General features: G+C 37.1%; 1 protein-coding gene across 4 annotated transcripts in view; it reads left to right on the top strand.

The window, feature by feature from the left end:
• BMP5 (bone morphogenetic protein 5) overlaps nucleotides 1-14,249 on the top strand; it is a 119,555-nt gene extending 105,306 nt beyond the window's left edge. The window contains exons 5-7 of one of the 4 annotated variants that reach the window (XM_029243055.1): nucleotides 7,010-7,086; nucleotides 8,389-8,499; nucleotides 12,249-14,076. In XM_029243055.1, the coding sequence (XP_029098888.1) occupies nucleotides 7,010-7,086; nucleotides 8,389-8,499; nucleotides 12,249-12,398 (338 nt within the window). In that variant the 3' untranslated portion in view covers nucleotides 12,399-14,076. Of the gene's footprint in view, nucleotides 1-7,009; nucleotides 7,087-8,388; nucleotides 8,500-12,248 lie in introns of all 4 variants that reach the window. The other 3 variants (XM_029243056.1, XM_029243057.1, XM_029243058.1) reach the window with 3 other exon arrangements.
• Nucleotides 14,250-16,825: the final 2,576 nt, after the last annotated feature.

Raw genomic sequence — 16,825 nt, 5'->3', positions numbered from 1 at the left:
GTTTTTCCAGTAATTAACACTAAAAGCTGGTATCTGTGCCCTGAATATGCAAAATTTTGAAAATCCCTTCTCAGACGACAATTGTTTTGGTTCCTAGATCTAGTCTGATAGATGTTTTTCATCTATCTATCCATCTGTACATTTATCTATCTATCTGTCATTTAACCCTGTCCACTACTTCCTAGTTGTGTACTCTCGGAGACATGTCATGTCTCTCTGTGTCTGTTTCTTCATCTGTGAAGTGGGAATGCTAATACCTGCCTCATAAGGTAAAATTACATGAATTGTGAGGATTAAATTAGTTATTTAATGTGTGTAAAGAACGGAGAACAGCAGTACGTACTCATTCAGGTTTAGGCATTATCATTATTATTTGTCAAATTAAGGTTTGTTTTTTCAGAACTGGCACCTAAAGAGTTCAGACTTTTACATCAGAGAAGACTAGAAATCCTCTTTCTCTAATCAGTACCCATACCCCTGGTCACTTACTGTCAAATTTCTATCTAGAGAGAATTCTAGAGAGATAATTTATCCGGGCATGGTTCATTGTAAAATATTTATTCAGTGTTAAATAAGCACCCACAATGTGACAAGCACAGTATTAACTATATGCTCATGAAAGATGGGTAGCATAAGAATTTTGCTTTTAAAAAGCGCTCCCACACGGCTGGGCCTGTGAGCCATGGCCGCTGGGCCTGTGTGTCCGGAGCCTGTGCTCCGCGGCGGGAGAGGCCGCAACAGTGAGAGGCCCGCATACTGTTAAAAAAAAAAAAAAAGCGCTCCCACAGACAATGGGAAAGACATGCCCGCTAGTACTAATCGGGAGATAATTCCACTAGAGTAGGTACAAGGTAGTGTGGGAGAAGTAAGGATAGAGTGTGACTCATATGAGAAAGAATAGACATTTTCCAGAAATGGAGGGGTGGGTGAAGCTATTTCAGACTTATGTGCACAGTTATAGAACCACATACCAGTGTCCAATTGCCGGGTGTGCAGGTTCTTGTGCGAGAGCAGTGTGATGTCAGATAGAAAGTCATGCAGGGACCAAGTCATAACGTGTAGGTGTGTGATGGTCAGGAACTATGATGCTTCTGTGCAGGCAGTTGGAAAAAAAGGAGTGTCACAATCAGAAACGCATTTTAAAAAGTTCAATTTGGCATCAAAATGATGGATGGGATGCCAAGGGGTAAAACTGAACGTGAAAATATGATTAAAAGTCTAGTCCCATACCCCAAACAGTGAAGATTATAGATTGGAGAGGGAGGAAGTAGAAACCAAAATATGTGGAATGGAGCCGGCAGCACTCCAGAAATGGGCGTGTCAAGTGTAAGTGAAAGGTGTAGGAAAAAGACGCAGCTATGAGCCCCAATGGTTAGATGAAGCACAGGACTTGACGCTGCCATGGAAACCAGGGTAAGAGGAAACGTCAAGGATGGAGCCCCCAGTGGGAACATCGGCACTTTAGTATAGACAAAGGAGAAAAAAGAATTCCATAAACTAGGCAAAAGACTTAAGGTCAGAGAGGAAGGAGGAGACAGGGGTGAAGAGTTATCCTAGGACCAAATTCCCAAAGAGGATGTCCGGGTAGTGTGAGGTGACCAAGAGTGCAAAGGGCTTCTGCTAGGTTAACTAGGCTAGAGGTGTGTTGGTTAAAGGGGGTTGGGGATGGATTTAATGCAGGGTAGGAGGGTAAAAGAAAGAAAATCGAGAAATTTTCTGTCTTGGGCCACTAGATGACTGGTGATCCTGTTAACCAAGTAGAAGGAATGTAAGGAGTATGAGGTCAGAAACAAAAATAGTGAGTTGGCGGCCTCTGGGAAACTTTCACACATAGATTTCTGGTAGGCATTTGGAGACTCACGTTTGTGGATGGGTTTTTATGTCAACGAGCTCTAAGGTGAGAATGTTTGTTGCATCATCCACAGAGGCTTTGCTAAGCAGAGTTAAGCAAACACACCAGACAGTTATTATGTTGTGGTGTCTGTTCTGTGTCACACATTCATACATAGACAAACACAATTATCCCTACATAAATAAATAACAGTAATTCCTACTGGGTCATACGTAAATTTGGGCAAGTCATTCACTGGATGTGGGAGATGGAGATTAAGCGAGGGTAGCAGTGGCATTTGAAATCCCTCATCTTTGGGGGAGATTGCTATTTGTTTGGGGTTTATCTACCCCCAAGGCCATATCAAAATTTACATTATTGAACAGTCTACGGTAGCACAATTCCTGCTATTTTACCTCTGATACCTTCGTTCATTTGTCATTTTCATTTTCTATGAATTAATGAACATCCTGAAGCTGTGGGTGCTGACGTCCGTCCGTTATCTCCCTCTAGGAATTAAGTAAGAGAATGTTGACATCTCCTCCTTTGCTTTGAAACACAGTATCTCATCATATTTGGCTTAAGCTGTTGATGTATTTAAATGTTAAATTCTATTTTGGATTTTTTTCTTCTCTTTTACAGATTCACCTACATTTTATTCCTTAAAGACACTAATGCTAGATTTTAAAGAAAAAAGAAACCCATACTGGCATATGGAGTTTTTTGGACTTATTTCTTTTGTGCCCTTCATAGCTAGGTTAGCATGTGTTTCTTTATTAGGTTGTTTCTTCAGAGACTACTGGACAGACCATTGAAGCCCTAACCCTATGTAGATCACAGGATATTTTTTGGGGTTTTTTTTGTTGTTGTTGTTTTGTTTTTTGCAGTACGCGGGCCTCACACTGTTGTGGCCTCTCCCGTTGCGGAGCACAGGCTCTGGATGCGCAGGCTCAGCGGTCATGGCTCACGGGCCCAGCCGCTCCGCAGCATGTGGGATCTTCCCGGACCGGGGCACAAACCCGTGTCCCCTGCATCGGCAGGCAGACTCTCAACCACTGGGCCACGAGGGAAGCCCTCAGGATTTTTTAAAATCATGTATTTAATTTCTTTTCTATGACAAAATAATCAAAAATTAAGAAAAATCAAACTAAGACAAAGATTAAATTTGCATTATTGGGGGATGAGGGGGAACTGGATGAAGGCAATCAAAAAGTACAAGCTCCCATTTATAAGATAAATAAGTCCTAGGGATGTGATGTACAGCATGATGAATATGATTAACACTGCTGTACGTTATATACGAAAGTTGTTAGGCGAGTAAATCCTAAGCGTTCTCATCACAAGGAAAACAATTTTCTATTTCTTTGATTTTGTATCTGTGTGAGATGATGACTGCTCACTAAACTTACTGTGATCATCACTTCATGACGTATGTGAGTCAAACCATTATGCGGTACACCTTAAAGTTGTACAGTGCTGTATGTCAATTACATCTCAATAAAACTGGAAGAGAAAAATATAGCTTGTAAAGATATAAATAAATTTGCATTGTTTCCAGAAATTGATCATAAACAAATTGGCATAAAGTATTTAACAATATTTTCAATATTTTGGAACTGGTTTCCCAATATTATTACCATTAAGAGGGAAATACGTGTCTGCGATACCTGCCTTGTGGTTGAGGAATGCTAGCATGCTTTTCTAGTGTTGGCTGTGGCTCCAGAACGTTTAGTAGTTTCTGGTGTGACTCTTCATTTCTACGCAGGTTTGTCAACAGCAGCATCATGTCCATCTCATTTTCATATTTGAAGGGCTGCCAATCACTATTTTCTAAAGACATAAATTTAATTTCTTTGCCTTTCCTCCCACAGTTTATTCTGCCAACCATTTAGTAAACCTAACTGCAGACTTTGCTGGTTTGGGTACAACATTTACTCAGTATCCATTCATTTTTATTTCTGACAGACTAAGCATATGGTCCTAATGCTCTATGAAATCAGACTCTTGGAACGAGATTCTGTTATAAATTTATTGCTCGTTACCTTTATGTGATGTTACATTATATACATCACTGAGCCTGCATGAAAAGCTGCATAGATGAAACAGATCTATTTTGACTTTTGAGTTTGACTTTCTTTCTTTTTTTATAAACATGGAATTCAAATAACCTTAGACATAGTTTATGGCTTTTCAGATATACTTGAACGTGTTATTGGCTATAAGGTCTTTATTCACATTCCATGCCTTTCATTAAGACAAGGATAAATGAATAAATATTTCCGTGACTGTCTGATGCAGGGTTCGGCAAAGTAAGGCCTAAGAGTCAAATCCAGCCATCGCCTGTTTTTGTACCGCCCAATTGCTAACAATGGTTTTTACATTTTTAGATGTGTGAAAAATACTCGAAATAGAATAATACTTTGTTTCACTCAGAAATTATGTGAAATTGAAATTTTAGGATCCATAAGCAAAATTTTATTGCAATATAGCCATATCCATCCATTCACATACTATCTACGGCTGCTTTCATGCTACTGGGGCAGAGTTGAGTCACTGAGAGGGGGGAACTTGTAGCCTGAAATATATACTATCTGTCCTTTTTGAGTAAACGTTTGCTGGTCCCTGGTCTAATGCATAGCTGACTTTAGTTTTTAAAAATTCTAAATATCAAGAAGTTTATGCATGGCTTCCCTGGTGGCACAGTGGTTGAGAATCTGCCTGCTAATGCAGGGGACACGGGTTCGAGCTCTGGTCTGGGAAGATCCCACATGCCACGGAGCAACTAGGCCTGTGAGCCACAACTACTGAGCCTGCGCATCTGGAGCCTGTGCTCCGCAACAAGAGAGGCCGCGATAGTGAGAGGCCCGCGCACCGCAATGAAGAGTGTCCCCCACTTGCCACAACTAGAGAAAGCCCTCGCACAGAAATGAAGACCCAACACAGCCAAAAATAAATTAAAAAAAAAAAAAGAAGTTTATGCAGTCAAACTAATACCAGAATTAGTTATTCCTTTTCCCTAAAAATGATGCAGGGTTCAAACTTATCCATTTCATGGTATTATACTTATTATTACAGTACCCTTGTTTATTGCCTGGACAAACTTAACTCTGTTTGCTATTTCAATTAAGAGAAAAGTTTACCCAAAGAAGAAGAATGCTAAGTTTCAAATAAATTCCCTTTTCTCCATTTTCTGTCATTATCTATATATTTAATTTGTTTTAATGAAGGTAATTGCACACAGGAATAACTCTGATCTAGAAGTAAAAGAGTCTCTGTGTTCAAATTTAATCATCATCTTGTTTTCTAGACTCACATTAAATAAATAATCAGTTGAAGTCACTGTGAAAGGCAGACGACAGGGCCCGTTAAGACAGGCCCCTTGGATCTTTGATGTGCCTACATTTTCTTAGAGGTTGAGGATAATTAAACTGGAAGGTGACACCTTAAGACAGGCTGCTCTTCACAGTGAACTGCTACATTGATTTACCAGAGACAACTGTCAGAGTGAAAGTAGCATTTATTCCTAGATGAAAACATTAGCTGTCTTCTTTGAAAATAAATTACTTTGCAGCTCCCATCACCCTAAATCTTTTCCTCTTTCATTTATTTGTGTTAGAAATAATTAAAATGGGTTAGCTTTTTGAATATTATTTATATAAATTATGAATAAACCCCAGAGACAATAATATAGAGAGATTTTTTGTGTTTCTGCAGTGTTTTACTTTATTCCAGACGTGATTGGGGATTCTCTATTCTTAATTCCTTTAATCAGTTATCAAAGGTTATGGGTTTTTCAGATTATATTCCAAAATAAGTCCTGGAAATCATGTATTTTCTTTGCTACAAGTCATTTCTGGAATATTCTGAGGAATTCATTCTTCGATTCCTCAAATATTTATTGAGTACTTACTGTGTGCCAGGCACTGTTCCTGAGATTTGGGGTATATCAGAGCACCAGATGGGACCAAACAAGATTTTTACCCTTGGGGAGCTGACATTCTAGAGGGAAGAAACAGGCAAGAACCAAAGTACATGATAAATAAGTAAATGGCATAGCATATTAAGAGATGATCAGCAAAATGGATAAAAATAAATCAGAGCAAGGCGGGAGAGGAATATCGGAGTGGGAGTTGGGATCTGAAATAGGGTAGTCAGTGAAGGCCTTGTTGACAAGGTGATGCTTAAGCAAAGAACTGAAGAAGCTTTGAGACTTAGATAAGTAGATATCCAGGGGAAGAGCATTGCAGGGAAGGGGGGGTGGGGTGAGAGTGAAGACCCTAAGGTGGGAGAAAGTGGACCTGTGCGCAAAACAACAAGGAGACGTCATGGCCTGATATGGGAACCGTGGTGGGACATTTTGCTGGAGCGTGGCATAATTGAGCTGACTCTTGGCTGCTTTGATATGGGGGTGGGTGGGGGCAGGGCAGAGCAGGAGGAATAGCAGTGAGGATGTGGCAGTAATTCAAGAGAGAGATGGTGCTGGTTTGGACCAGAACCCATCATGGAGGTGGTGAGGGTGGGTGAATTTTGGATGTATTTGGAGGTGAAATGTGTAAGGATTTCCTGACAGATTGGATGTGGAGGTGAGAAATAAAACGAGTACGTTTTGACTCCAGTTTTTGTGTTTGTTTCTTTTGCCTGGGAAGTTGCTATCTGTCCTCTATAGGTGGAACTAGTTTGGGGGTGAGGGGGGAGGCAATCAGAAGCTCCACTTTGGGTATCCTGAGTTTGAAATATTTATTAAGATAAAATCAACTCTGTAGCATCCCAGTTGGTCCTCTCCCAGTGTCTGTCTCATGGAAGAATAAAAGTGTTGTTTGAATATTTAATATACATGAATATAGTAAGCACCACTGTAGTCTGAGTGAATTAATGAAAGCATTCATTGAGTGCCAGGTGTCAGGCTGTTCACCATCACAACACAAAGGATACAACCTGATCCTTGTTAGAACTTCTCAAGGTACATGGTGTTGTCTGCATTGTACAGAAGAAAACATTCAAGGCTCCTGACTTTCTTGAAGTTCACATGGCTAGTAAGTGGCTTTCACTTTGAGATTCAAACTCATGTTTCACGACTTCAAATACAGCCTCCTTTTGATTTTATCAGTGAACTCACAAAAGAAATATTAGTATACCTGATAGACTGCAGTTTGTTGAAAATCTGATTCTTTTCTTCAGACTATAACACAAGTGAACAAAAACAAGCCTGTAAGAAGCATGAACTCTACGTGAGTTTCCGGGATCTGGGATGGCAGGTAAGAATGGTCAACCAACTTGGTTGCTTCTTTTTTGCTTTATTATCAATCCTGAATTACTCAGAATCTTTGTCAGTAATTTCTCCTATACAGTAACCAATTATTTTCGACGTGACTATTCAGTATATAGATTATCCACATCATTTTTATTTCTCCATTACCCTTTCACCATTGAAACATAACAGAGTTTATGGTTAAAAAAAAAAACAATTACGCTGAAGAAGAAATGAACACTTAGAGAGTGAAAAAAAAAATCCTGTTGTTTAAATATCCCCAAATTTTCATTTTAATACCCATTTTTCAGATTAACTCAAGCAATTTCCATTTGCCTCCTATGGTCCCAAACTATTGGTATAAGAAATAGAATCCTTGACTATGTCTCTGTCATAAGGTAGATCTACAGAAAAAAATTTTTTTCTTGTACTTAAAAATCTTATTGCTTTCTTTTACATCTGCTTCACAAACAGGGTGGGAAGGAGGATTTAACCAAAATAATTTTTAATGGCTCTGTGTTGAAATAGTTTAAATTGGATTGCTTAGATTACATTATTCCATTACATTGGATCCTCAGAATATGAGCTATTATACTGAGAAATAATATTAACAAGTAAGCATTTTTAAATGTACATGAATTGTTCAATAATTTTACATCGGTGACAAGTTTTACATCTCTGGAAAAAAAATCAGGGCCACCATTATAAGTGCCAGCTTTTTAGCTTCCTAAAATTTTTCACGTACAGTGCTCAGGAATTTTCTCCAATTCATTTCTTTTAAAGAGACTATAAAGTTAACACATGAATGGAAAGAAAAATAGGACAAGGCACAAATCTTACAGCTTTAGGAGATTGTCAAGCTTCTAAAGCAGGAATGAGTTAGTAAGAAGTAATGAGAATGATCTCAATTAAGTTTATTCTTCTTTTCCTTTCTGGTTCACTTGAACTTTCCAGAGTTCATCATTTCCTGTTTAAACAATATTTAGAATGCTATTTCATGATTAAGGCTTTATTCATGAATACATGGGTTAATACAGGCTATGAATATCTTACATAGTGACCTCCTGGGAGAAATTACAGAGGACAATTTCTTGTGAAAATATTTATACTTTTGTTGTAAACTTTAACTTAACCATACATTAAGGGCTTGGGGGAGGCTGTCCTATTACAGTAATTGTTGGGCCAAGAAGAGAAACCAATCCAGATTATATTATATTATATTAATTATATTTGAGCATTCTTTAAGAATTGATTTTCTGTATTTTTATTTTGGTGATATTATTTCTTCTTCTCTTCTTGTGCGTTTTAGGACTGGATTATAGCACCAGAAGGATACGCTGCCTTTTATTGTGATGGAGAATGTTCTTTTCCACTCAATGCCCATATGAATGCCACCAACCATGCCATAGTTCAGACTCTGGTATGCTTTCTCTTTGCAGGATGGAAAGTGGTTTATGATGCAAACTTCCTATAAAGTTATTTCAAAGGAAAGCATCCATTTATAGTTAGAACTGCATTTTCTTCTCTTCTCAAACACCTAAAGTAACAATTGTGCCAAAGTAACAATGGTCGATATAGTCAGGAAATTTAGGCTGGCCAAAAGAATAATTCTGATTCCAGAATGGGGAAGGATTCAGCGAGGAAAATTGGAGTAATCACATAAAGTGGTCATTGTGTACTGATTTCTTCATTAGACAATATGACTAACCACACAGGCGCTGTTTTCTAACCTAACAATTCATTAGCAGTCATTGCAAAATCATTGAATGACAGTTGTACTGAATTTCATCTGAGGGTTTTTTCTCTCATCATTTAAGAATGTTCTATAACGTACTTTGATATTATGGAAGCTCTTCAATGTATTATAGAGTATAAGTAGAAGATTGGTTTCTATTTTTTGATACTTTTTTTTCTTTATAATCTTTAAGGTGGAAATTAGCCTTCCTTTTGTCCCTTCCACACTTAGGAATATAACAGTGACTTAATCTCAAATAATCTAGGCTTATTTTTGTGAAAAAGATAATGAAATGTTTATTTCATCATCTCTAAATGGTCATACTGTATCTAATGAGCTCATGAAAACCCTTGAGAGTCTGATGTGCCTGCCTTACGGTGTGTGACTTGATATGTGGGGTGAGGGGAGGTCAGCCTCTGGAAGACTAGGGAGAGGCTTCTAGAAGATGCATAGCCTACATGATGTGATCCCACATTAAAGTTTGGGTTCATAGGAACATTTCAACTAAAAGTTATTAGGACAGAAGGAAGGGAACACATTATTTTAGAATCAAGACAATGATGGGATGGGAGTAGAGTTACTTGGTGGATGGTAGTAGGAGAGCAGGAGCTATTAGAAGAACATCTGTCTTTGTGGGTGAGGCTTGTTTATGACCAACAGAAATAGTAACTATTAGAATTTGTGAGGATTAACTCTTCAGAAGATTACCTTTTTTCACAATTAATTTACAATTTAAAGCTGATGGAAATAACATCCCAGTTTCCTTATGAATAAAGAACTGTATATATACATTGACAGATCAAATCATTTGACTTGATGCTTTGCTGGCATCTTTCTGACCTCAGAGGTACTACAAGGTAGCTAGACACCAAAGATACATATCTATGGCAAGTAAAGCATAGATATTGTCAAAACCTTGGATTAGAGAGGAAATAGAGAGATAAAACAAATATATATTTTTAAAGGTAGTCATTTATAAATATTCTTTTTTCACCCAAGTTTGAAGATATGCATTTATTTCAGAATACAATCACATAAAATTATCAGGTTGCTTTTTAATAATGAATGGAAAACATTTGCTCATGTTTATCCTTCCCCAACACCGATTTTTCCACCCTAGATTTCTTTGATATATCATACCCAGAAAACCCGTATGTCTAGGGAGAAACTCTTATTTCCTCCTTGATAACAAAATTTATATTGATTTAAAGAAAACCTTAGTTTGCTACGGCTCTTATTTCACTGTCTAAAGTGAAGAACCAGAGTCTAAATTCCAACCAGCAGGCTCGCTCATGCTTGCTTTGATGTTGCCAGTGCCATAGAAATATTCTTCTTTTTATTGATTCTTGACCAACAAGGTTGCCATATGCAAAATATAGAGTAAATTCCTGGGGCTATTTTAAATTCTCATATTCCTTCATCTTTGCTATCTATAAATATAAGCACTTCTTGATATAGAATATCATTACTGGAGTAGGTATGTGGTACAAGGAAGGGTATATTGTATTCAAACTTCCTCCAGGAAAAGAATGTCTGTGGAGTCCAGCCTTCTATTCTTCTGTATGAGAATTCACATTCTGAAACGTGAGTCATCTGAAAACAATCGCAGAGAGAGGAACGCTGCTGTCTCACACCTGAAAGGAAGAGGCCTGGTCACTGTCTTTCTGTCCAGTCACGACAGAACAGCCACTATTAGCCTATAGAGAAATGCCACTTAATTTCCCAGCAGTTAAGCTCTTTGTACTGTCAATGACTTAGAGAGCTTTCTGTGTTTCCTTAGATATGCATCCAAGTTCTCTCAGGCTATACAATGCTTAAGTATGGAAAAAACTCTTTGTCAAATACCCCCCATCTCTCTCTTTTTTTCTTTTTAAAAAAATATATAATTATATACTGTCAGCTCTTAGGACTGTAGTCTAGAAGGCAGCATCTAAAACAAACATTTTTTAAAACACCGACACAGACTTGGAACAGGACCCTGGTCTGGATCACTGTCCTGGGATGTGGAGCATAAAGTCATCCCAGAACTTTAAGGGATGTGGGAAGTTTGGTGGGTTCCCCCCCACCCCCCCGGCATTGTACACTCTCTATGTTTGTCCTATGAAGGACATGAAACAAGAAGACAGACATGTTTGTTGTTAAAGGAGAGCAGGTTTGTGACAACTATGTTTGAGAAATGATTGAAGAACAATCCCATTTTTTCAGAGTGATGGCTTGGTGAGGCGGTCCTTGAAGCAGGGGGTTATCCATCACTGGTGTGAGAGTTGAGGACGTTAAAGCCGAGGAGGGCTGCAGGCTGCATCTGAAATTGGGAGAAAGCATCCAGCTTGCAGTTTTGTGAGGTCTTAGGAAATTTCACATCCGTGTCCGATCACCTCATTTTTCCTGCTGTGTCTGTCCATAGGCAGGGCTCCTATATCATTTCAGCCAGGAGGTTGTGCAGCCAAGATTCTAAGAGCTGTATTTTCTCTTTGTAGATCCCTAAGGACTCTGCAGTGGGACTTCCCATAAATTCCTCCGGAGGAAGGGCCGGGGGCAGCAGGGGTGGGTGGGAAATGGGGTACAGTGTTCTGGCTCCTTCCTTGATTATTGAACATCAGAGGCAAACCTGCCAGTCTGATCAAAGTGAGAACAAACCCTTTACTTAAGCATTTCATTGTCCATGTACAGCTGCCTTTTCAGGCTTTGGTGGGGAAGATGGATATTTAATTTTTAAAATATCTAGGCTCCTTGCCTCTGCTTTAGCTTAGCCTGCTTTTTGGCACTTGTCTAGGGGAGAAAGCAAGTCAAAGGATGTTACACTCTGGCCAATCTGATAAAAACTTATGGGGAGAATAATTGAAATCGTTGCTTTAAAGCAAGTATTGGATTTTACCTGGAGTTTATTTTGCTGTGATTTGTATGCTTCCTTTATCATGGAAAATGAAGAGTTGGCACAGCTTTTAATTTTATTGTCAAACAAAGTTATTGATTTATTGTTTAGTTATCCTTTCAAAAATAATTCTTGTATCCACATCTTTCTACAGTGCAGTGGTATGGCTTCATTGATTTTGCATTTAGAACTTCTGTATTTCTCATGAAGTAAATAGAAGTGGTCATTTTAACCAAAAGCAACCCAGTGCTAGTTGCCATGTTCTTTCCTCCAGGAAAATTTCCACTGAATATTCCATACAGAGAGTTTTCCTTCCTTGGTAGAATATTTTTTAAAGCGCCAACATGTAATTAGAACTGGTGGGTCGAGTCTAGGTGTTAATACTTAAGAATACACCCTTCACTACCAGCCTTACCCCACCCTGCCATGGAACATAAATGGAAGAAAGGGAGGTAGCTTAAGGGGTTGCTGATAGTCAGTGATAAAACAAGAATATTACTTTCAAGCTGCAGACAAAATGCCTATCTTAATTCTTAAAGAACAAAATGTTTTTCCCCCCCAGGTTCATCTGATGTTTCCTGACCACGTACCAAAGCCTTGCTGCGCGCCAACCAAATTAAACGCCATCTCTGTGTTGTACTTTGATGACAGCTCCAATGTCATTTTGAAAAAATACAGAAATATGGTAGTGCGTTCGTGTGGCTGCCACTAATATTAGATAATAATGGTAATAAGAAAAAGATCTGTATTAAGGTTTATGACTACAATAAAAAGTATCCTTTCAGATAAAAGGGGAATTTCATAAAATTAGTCTGGCTCATTTCATCTCTCTAACCTATGTACAATATCATGTATATAGTCACTTTTATTTATTTAAAGGTATATATTCTCCTTTGTGGATGCCTTTTCAATAAAATGTATTTTATAGTTCACTGCAGTATGCAATAGATCACCCAGTCTAACTTTCAATAGGATATGCTGAGTCCAACTCCATTTCAACATTTTTTAATGTATTACACTTTTTACATAATTTTCTGAAATTAGGCAGAACTCCTTTGACTGTTAAGTATTGTTGAAGGAAACTGAATGCATTTGGTTAGGCTGTGCCAATGAAAACTCTGATAGGATATTTATTTAGAAATAAAACTTAACAAAATAACCACCCCAAACAAAAATTCTTGGAGGAACACAATTTTTCTTTGAGAGTTTCTGCTTTGTTAGATAAAGTGAAATGTTGAACTGGATTTGAATAAATAAATGGGAGGCAGAACACAGAAGCTGAAAGGTTGCACATAATTGTCATAACTATTTGTTTGAACAGAATTGGTGTAACTGTAGGAAAACGTTCCTTCTTGGCGCATGGGTTGTAAATTTTTCAAAGAGCTCAAAGCTTCAGGAATTCTGTGGAGACAGACTTGAGCCTGTGTCCATAACTTTCCAAGTTAACACTAAAAAAGCATTGTACAACCTTCTTACCTCAAATAAATCATGTCTGCCTATTATCTAGAACACTACTGCTGCAGACATTTTTTTCAGATTTAAAAACAGTCCAAAATAAAGAAACATTTACATGTGCTCCCCTACCCTCCCCACAGACAAGAGTCACTGCATGCATAAAATATACCCGAGCAAAGAGGCCTACAGAGCCATTTTCTGTAGCTCTATTTTATAACTGAGTGTGCTGATTGATGGGATGCAAGGGATTTTATTTAGGGTAAAAGCACTGAAACTCAACTGGAGGAAATTACCCCAAATCCCAGAATGGCTTTGACAGAATTGCCATTTTGAAAGAACAGCTGAAATCCATTTTGCATATCTTGGAGAATGAGCTCATTGAAAACCTTATTTTCGAGGGGGATTTTGTAAACCTTCCTCCAAGCACAAATAATTCCAAACGGGAAGGTTCTGTTGTATGTATGTGCATGTGTGTTCTTCCCTCGGAAATTAATTTATTTTCTCTCCCTGTTTCTCTCTCTGCCTTTTAAGGCTTGTCTTTAACCCACTGACTTTTGGAAGAATGACATTTAGTGGAAAACTTGCTATTTATGTGGGCTCCACGGCTAGGATTATTTACAGTCCATCTAAAATATTCATAAAGCACCATTTATTAATCACCCTTTTGGACTTTTTAAGTAAAATTTGTATCAGAAATAGCTTTAAAATGTTATGGGTTTGTTCGTGATTCAGGAATATTGCAATGTAGTTTTAAAATACAGTTTATCTTAAAGTAAGTTTGATAATAACTCTATTTGGGGTACATTAAGTAATATATTTTTGAATTAATGGTATACCATTATAAGAATAAGAAACGAAAGTCTATTATATTATTCTTTAAATATGTTGTTTAAATATATTTCTATGTTTTAAAATACATTAAACTTGTGATGCTAGTTTTTACTGTGCTTCTTGATTTGGCTCTTTTTATTAAGAGGGATACGAAATGTCATAAATTGAGACTATAAGCATATCAGATGTAAAATGTTTGTGGATTACATGTTTTTAATTGCCAAAACTAGTTTTTGTGCTGTTGATAAATAACTCACTATTAAATGAGCAAAGCAACCATCCATGAATTAAATAGTTTCTTGATCTGTTCAAACAACAAAGAAATTTTTAATTTTTCTTTTTTTGTTTTTGTTTTCTTTATCTTTTTCTTTCTTTTTTTTTTTCCTTTTTGGCCATGATATGTGGCTTGCAGGATCTTATTTCCTCAACCAGGGATCGAACCTGTGCCCCCTGCAGTGGAAGTGTGGAGTCCCAACCACTGGACCATTAGAGAATTCCCCAAAGAAATTTTTAAAATAGCAAAAATACGATTAGGTTGGGAAATTACCTTACTTATTCTCTTTCATTTAAAAAGGGAGATACTTGGCATTAGTATTTTCACATTTATATATATATATAGTGTGTGTATGTATATATATACACATATATGTGCACATATGGCCTGTTACATTATTCTCAAATAACTATTATAGTAAATTCTTAGTATTACTTTGAATACTCAAGCTATTAGCAGAAATCAGAATAATTTGACCTATTTTAACAGGATCCAAACTCTTCAGTTCTTTTTAGTTAGCTATGTATTGGCTTCTTTGTCTGTATGTTTTTAATTTTTCTCCTTTATAGGTATTTTGTTTTGTAAAGTGGTCCTAATCCTTTTTGAAGTTAGAAGGGCATCAATTACAAATACTCATGTTCTTTAAAACTAAGGCAAATATAAATTGTCTGCATTGAAGTAAAGAAAGAATACACAAAAAAGAAAATGCAAAATTATTTTTTTCTCAAGTAAAGAATTGTCATTTTATAATCCCTGTATCACCGTCATTAAATCTGAGCCAGTGCCTACTGGCTACTATACAGTCTGGCAAACTTCATTTCTCAAGACATTTACAGTGAATGATTAGGTTCCTCTGTAGCTCCATTCAAGGCAGAAGAAATCCTCATTCCCAAACACAGGTCACTGTCTCATAACCATTCAATCAACTGCTCAATGGATCATACAGTCTTGCTCTCAGATTATCTGCTTTTCTATGTTTTTCCTTTTGCAGTTTTTTTTTGTGTGTGTGTGTGTCGGGGGGCGGTGGCTGGAACTTTTTGAACTTACAAGTGAAGATGCCTTTGATGATAAAGTAGATACATCGCTAAGTATACATCTATACATCTGAAATTTATCAAGTTCGGTTAAGATCATAACTGGAGAAAAAGTAGGAAAGTAACAATCAATGCTAGTATTTATTCTTATGTACGCAGAAAAGTAACACTCTATCCAAGTTAGCAATTTTTAAAAAGCCAAGGTTCTGCAAAAATCACTTCCAAGTCTCTTGCCATATTTGTTAGAAGCTGTTTGAAAGATGGGGATTTCAAAGACAGGAGAACCTGGATCAGATACAGCCTTTAAAATTATACAGAAACTTCAGACTTTTAAAAACATGCACTTTAACCTTTGCATCTTAGTTTCAACTTTACAGAGGCAGCTAGCCTCCAATCAGTGGGGAGAGGATGGGGAGACGCACTTCAGCCTCAAATCCTGTGACTTATATATAGGAGGGTAAGAGAGGAAACACTGCCAAACAGCCTCCTCACTAAGCATCTGGAAACAGGACCTAAGCTGATGGTTCAGTGGGTTGTGGTCAATGTTTTCTTCCCAGTTCATTGTGACTACATGGTGAAATACAATAGAACCGACCTAAAAAAACTACAGTGGTTATCATCCTGCAGATACCTATAGGAAAAGCCCAAACTAGGAAAATAATTTTCTACCTTGAGCCACAGGCCAATTAAGATGTCTTCAATTATGTATCTTTATACTTTCTTCATTAAAACACACAATACATACACACTTATAAGTGTATTTATTTATATAAAACACATATACACACATACTTATATAAAGATATATTGTTTTAAAGAAGAGAGAATAAAAACATGAATACAAAATCTTTTAAATGAACCCATAGAACTTCTGGGAAGGAAAAATATAATACTTAATTTAAACTTTATGGGATATGTTATGGGAAAAGTAGTGAGCTGAAAGACAGATCTGAAGGAATTATCTGGAAGGCAACTTTGAGACAGATAAAGTGGTAGAAAGTCAAAAATAACTTAAAGTAAACTGAGTAATAACATCCATTTAATCTATATTCCAGAGAATTGGGGACAATTTGGGGGCAAACATGTGACTTCTCAATCAAAGCTGGCTTCTCAACTTGGAAGGCAGTGAACAGGTAATCACTATCCTCAAATCGCTCAGAAAAAATAGCTGTCATTTGGAATTCTTTACCCAGCAAAACTATTTCAAACATTAGGGCAAAAGAAAAATATTCTCAGGCAAAGAAAAATGAGAATTTACCACCAATGACAAAGCCACTGCTAAAGGTTTTACCTCAGAAAGAGCCAAAACTAACCCCAAAAGGAAATGTATACAAATATGATGAACAAGAAAATAGTAAACATGGGGATAGATTAAGATAAAAATGTCTAATAATTGTGGTTTATAACAGCAAGAGAGTTAAATGACATTAAATAGGGTTAACTACAGCAAAGTACAGTACAACTATAGAATGTATTATGGAAGGTGGATGGTCGGAAATATATGTTTTGTATTTTACTTGATGAGAATGATTAAGTTAGACTATT

Source organism: Monodon monoceros, unplaced genomic scaffold (assembly GCF_005190385.1).
Source record: "Monodon monoceros isolate NGI ecotype Baffin Bay Population unplaced genomic scaffold, NGI_Narwhal_1 Super_Scaffold_3, whole genome shotgun sequence".
Taxonomy (NCBI): domain Eukaryota; kingdom Metazoa; phylum Chordata; class Mammalia; order Artiodactyla; family Monodontidae; genus Monodon; species Monodon monoceros.
This window is presented reverse-complemented; position numbering and strand designations above follow the sequence as displayed.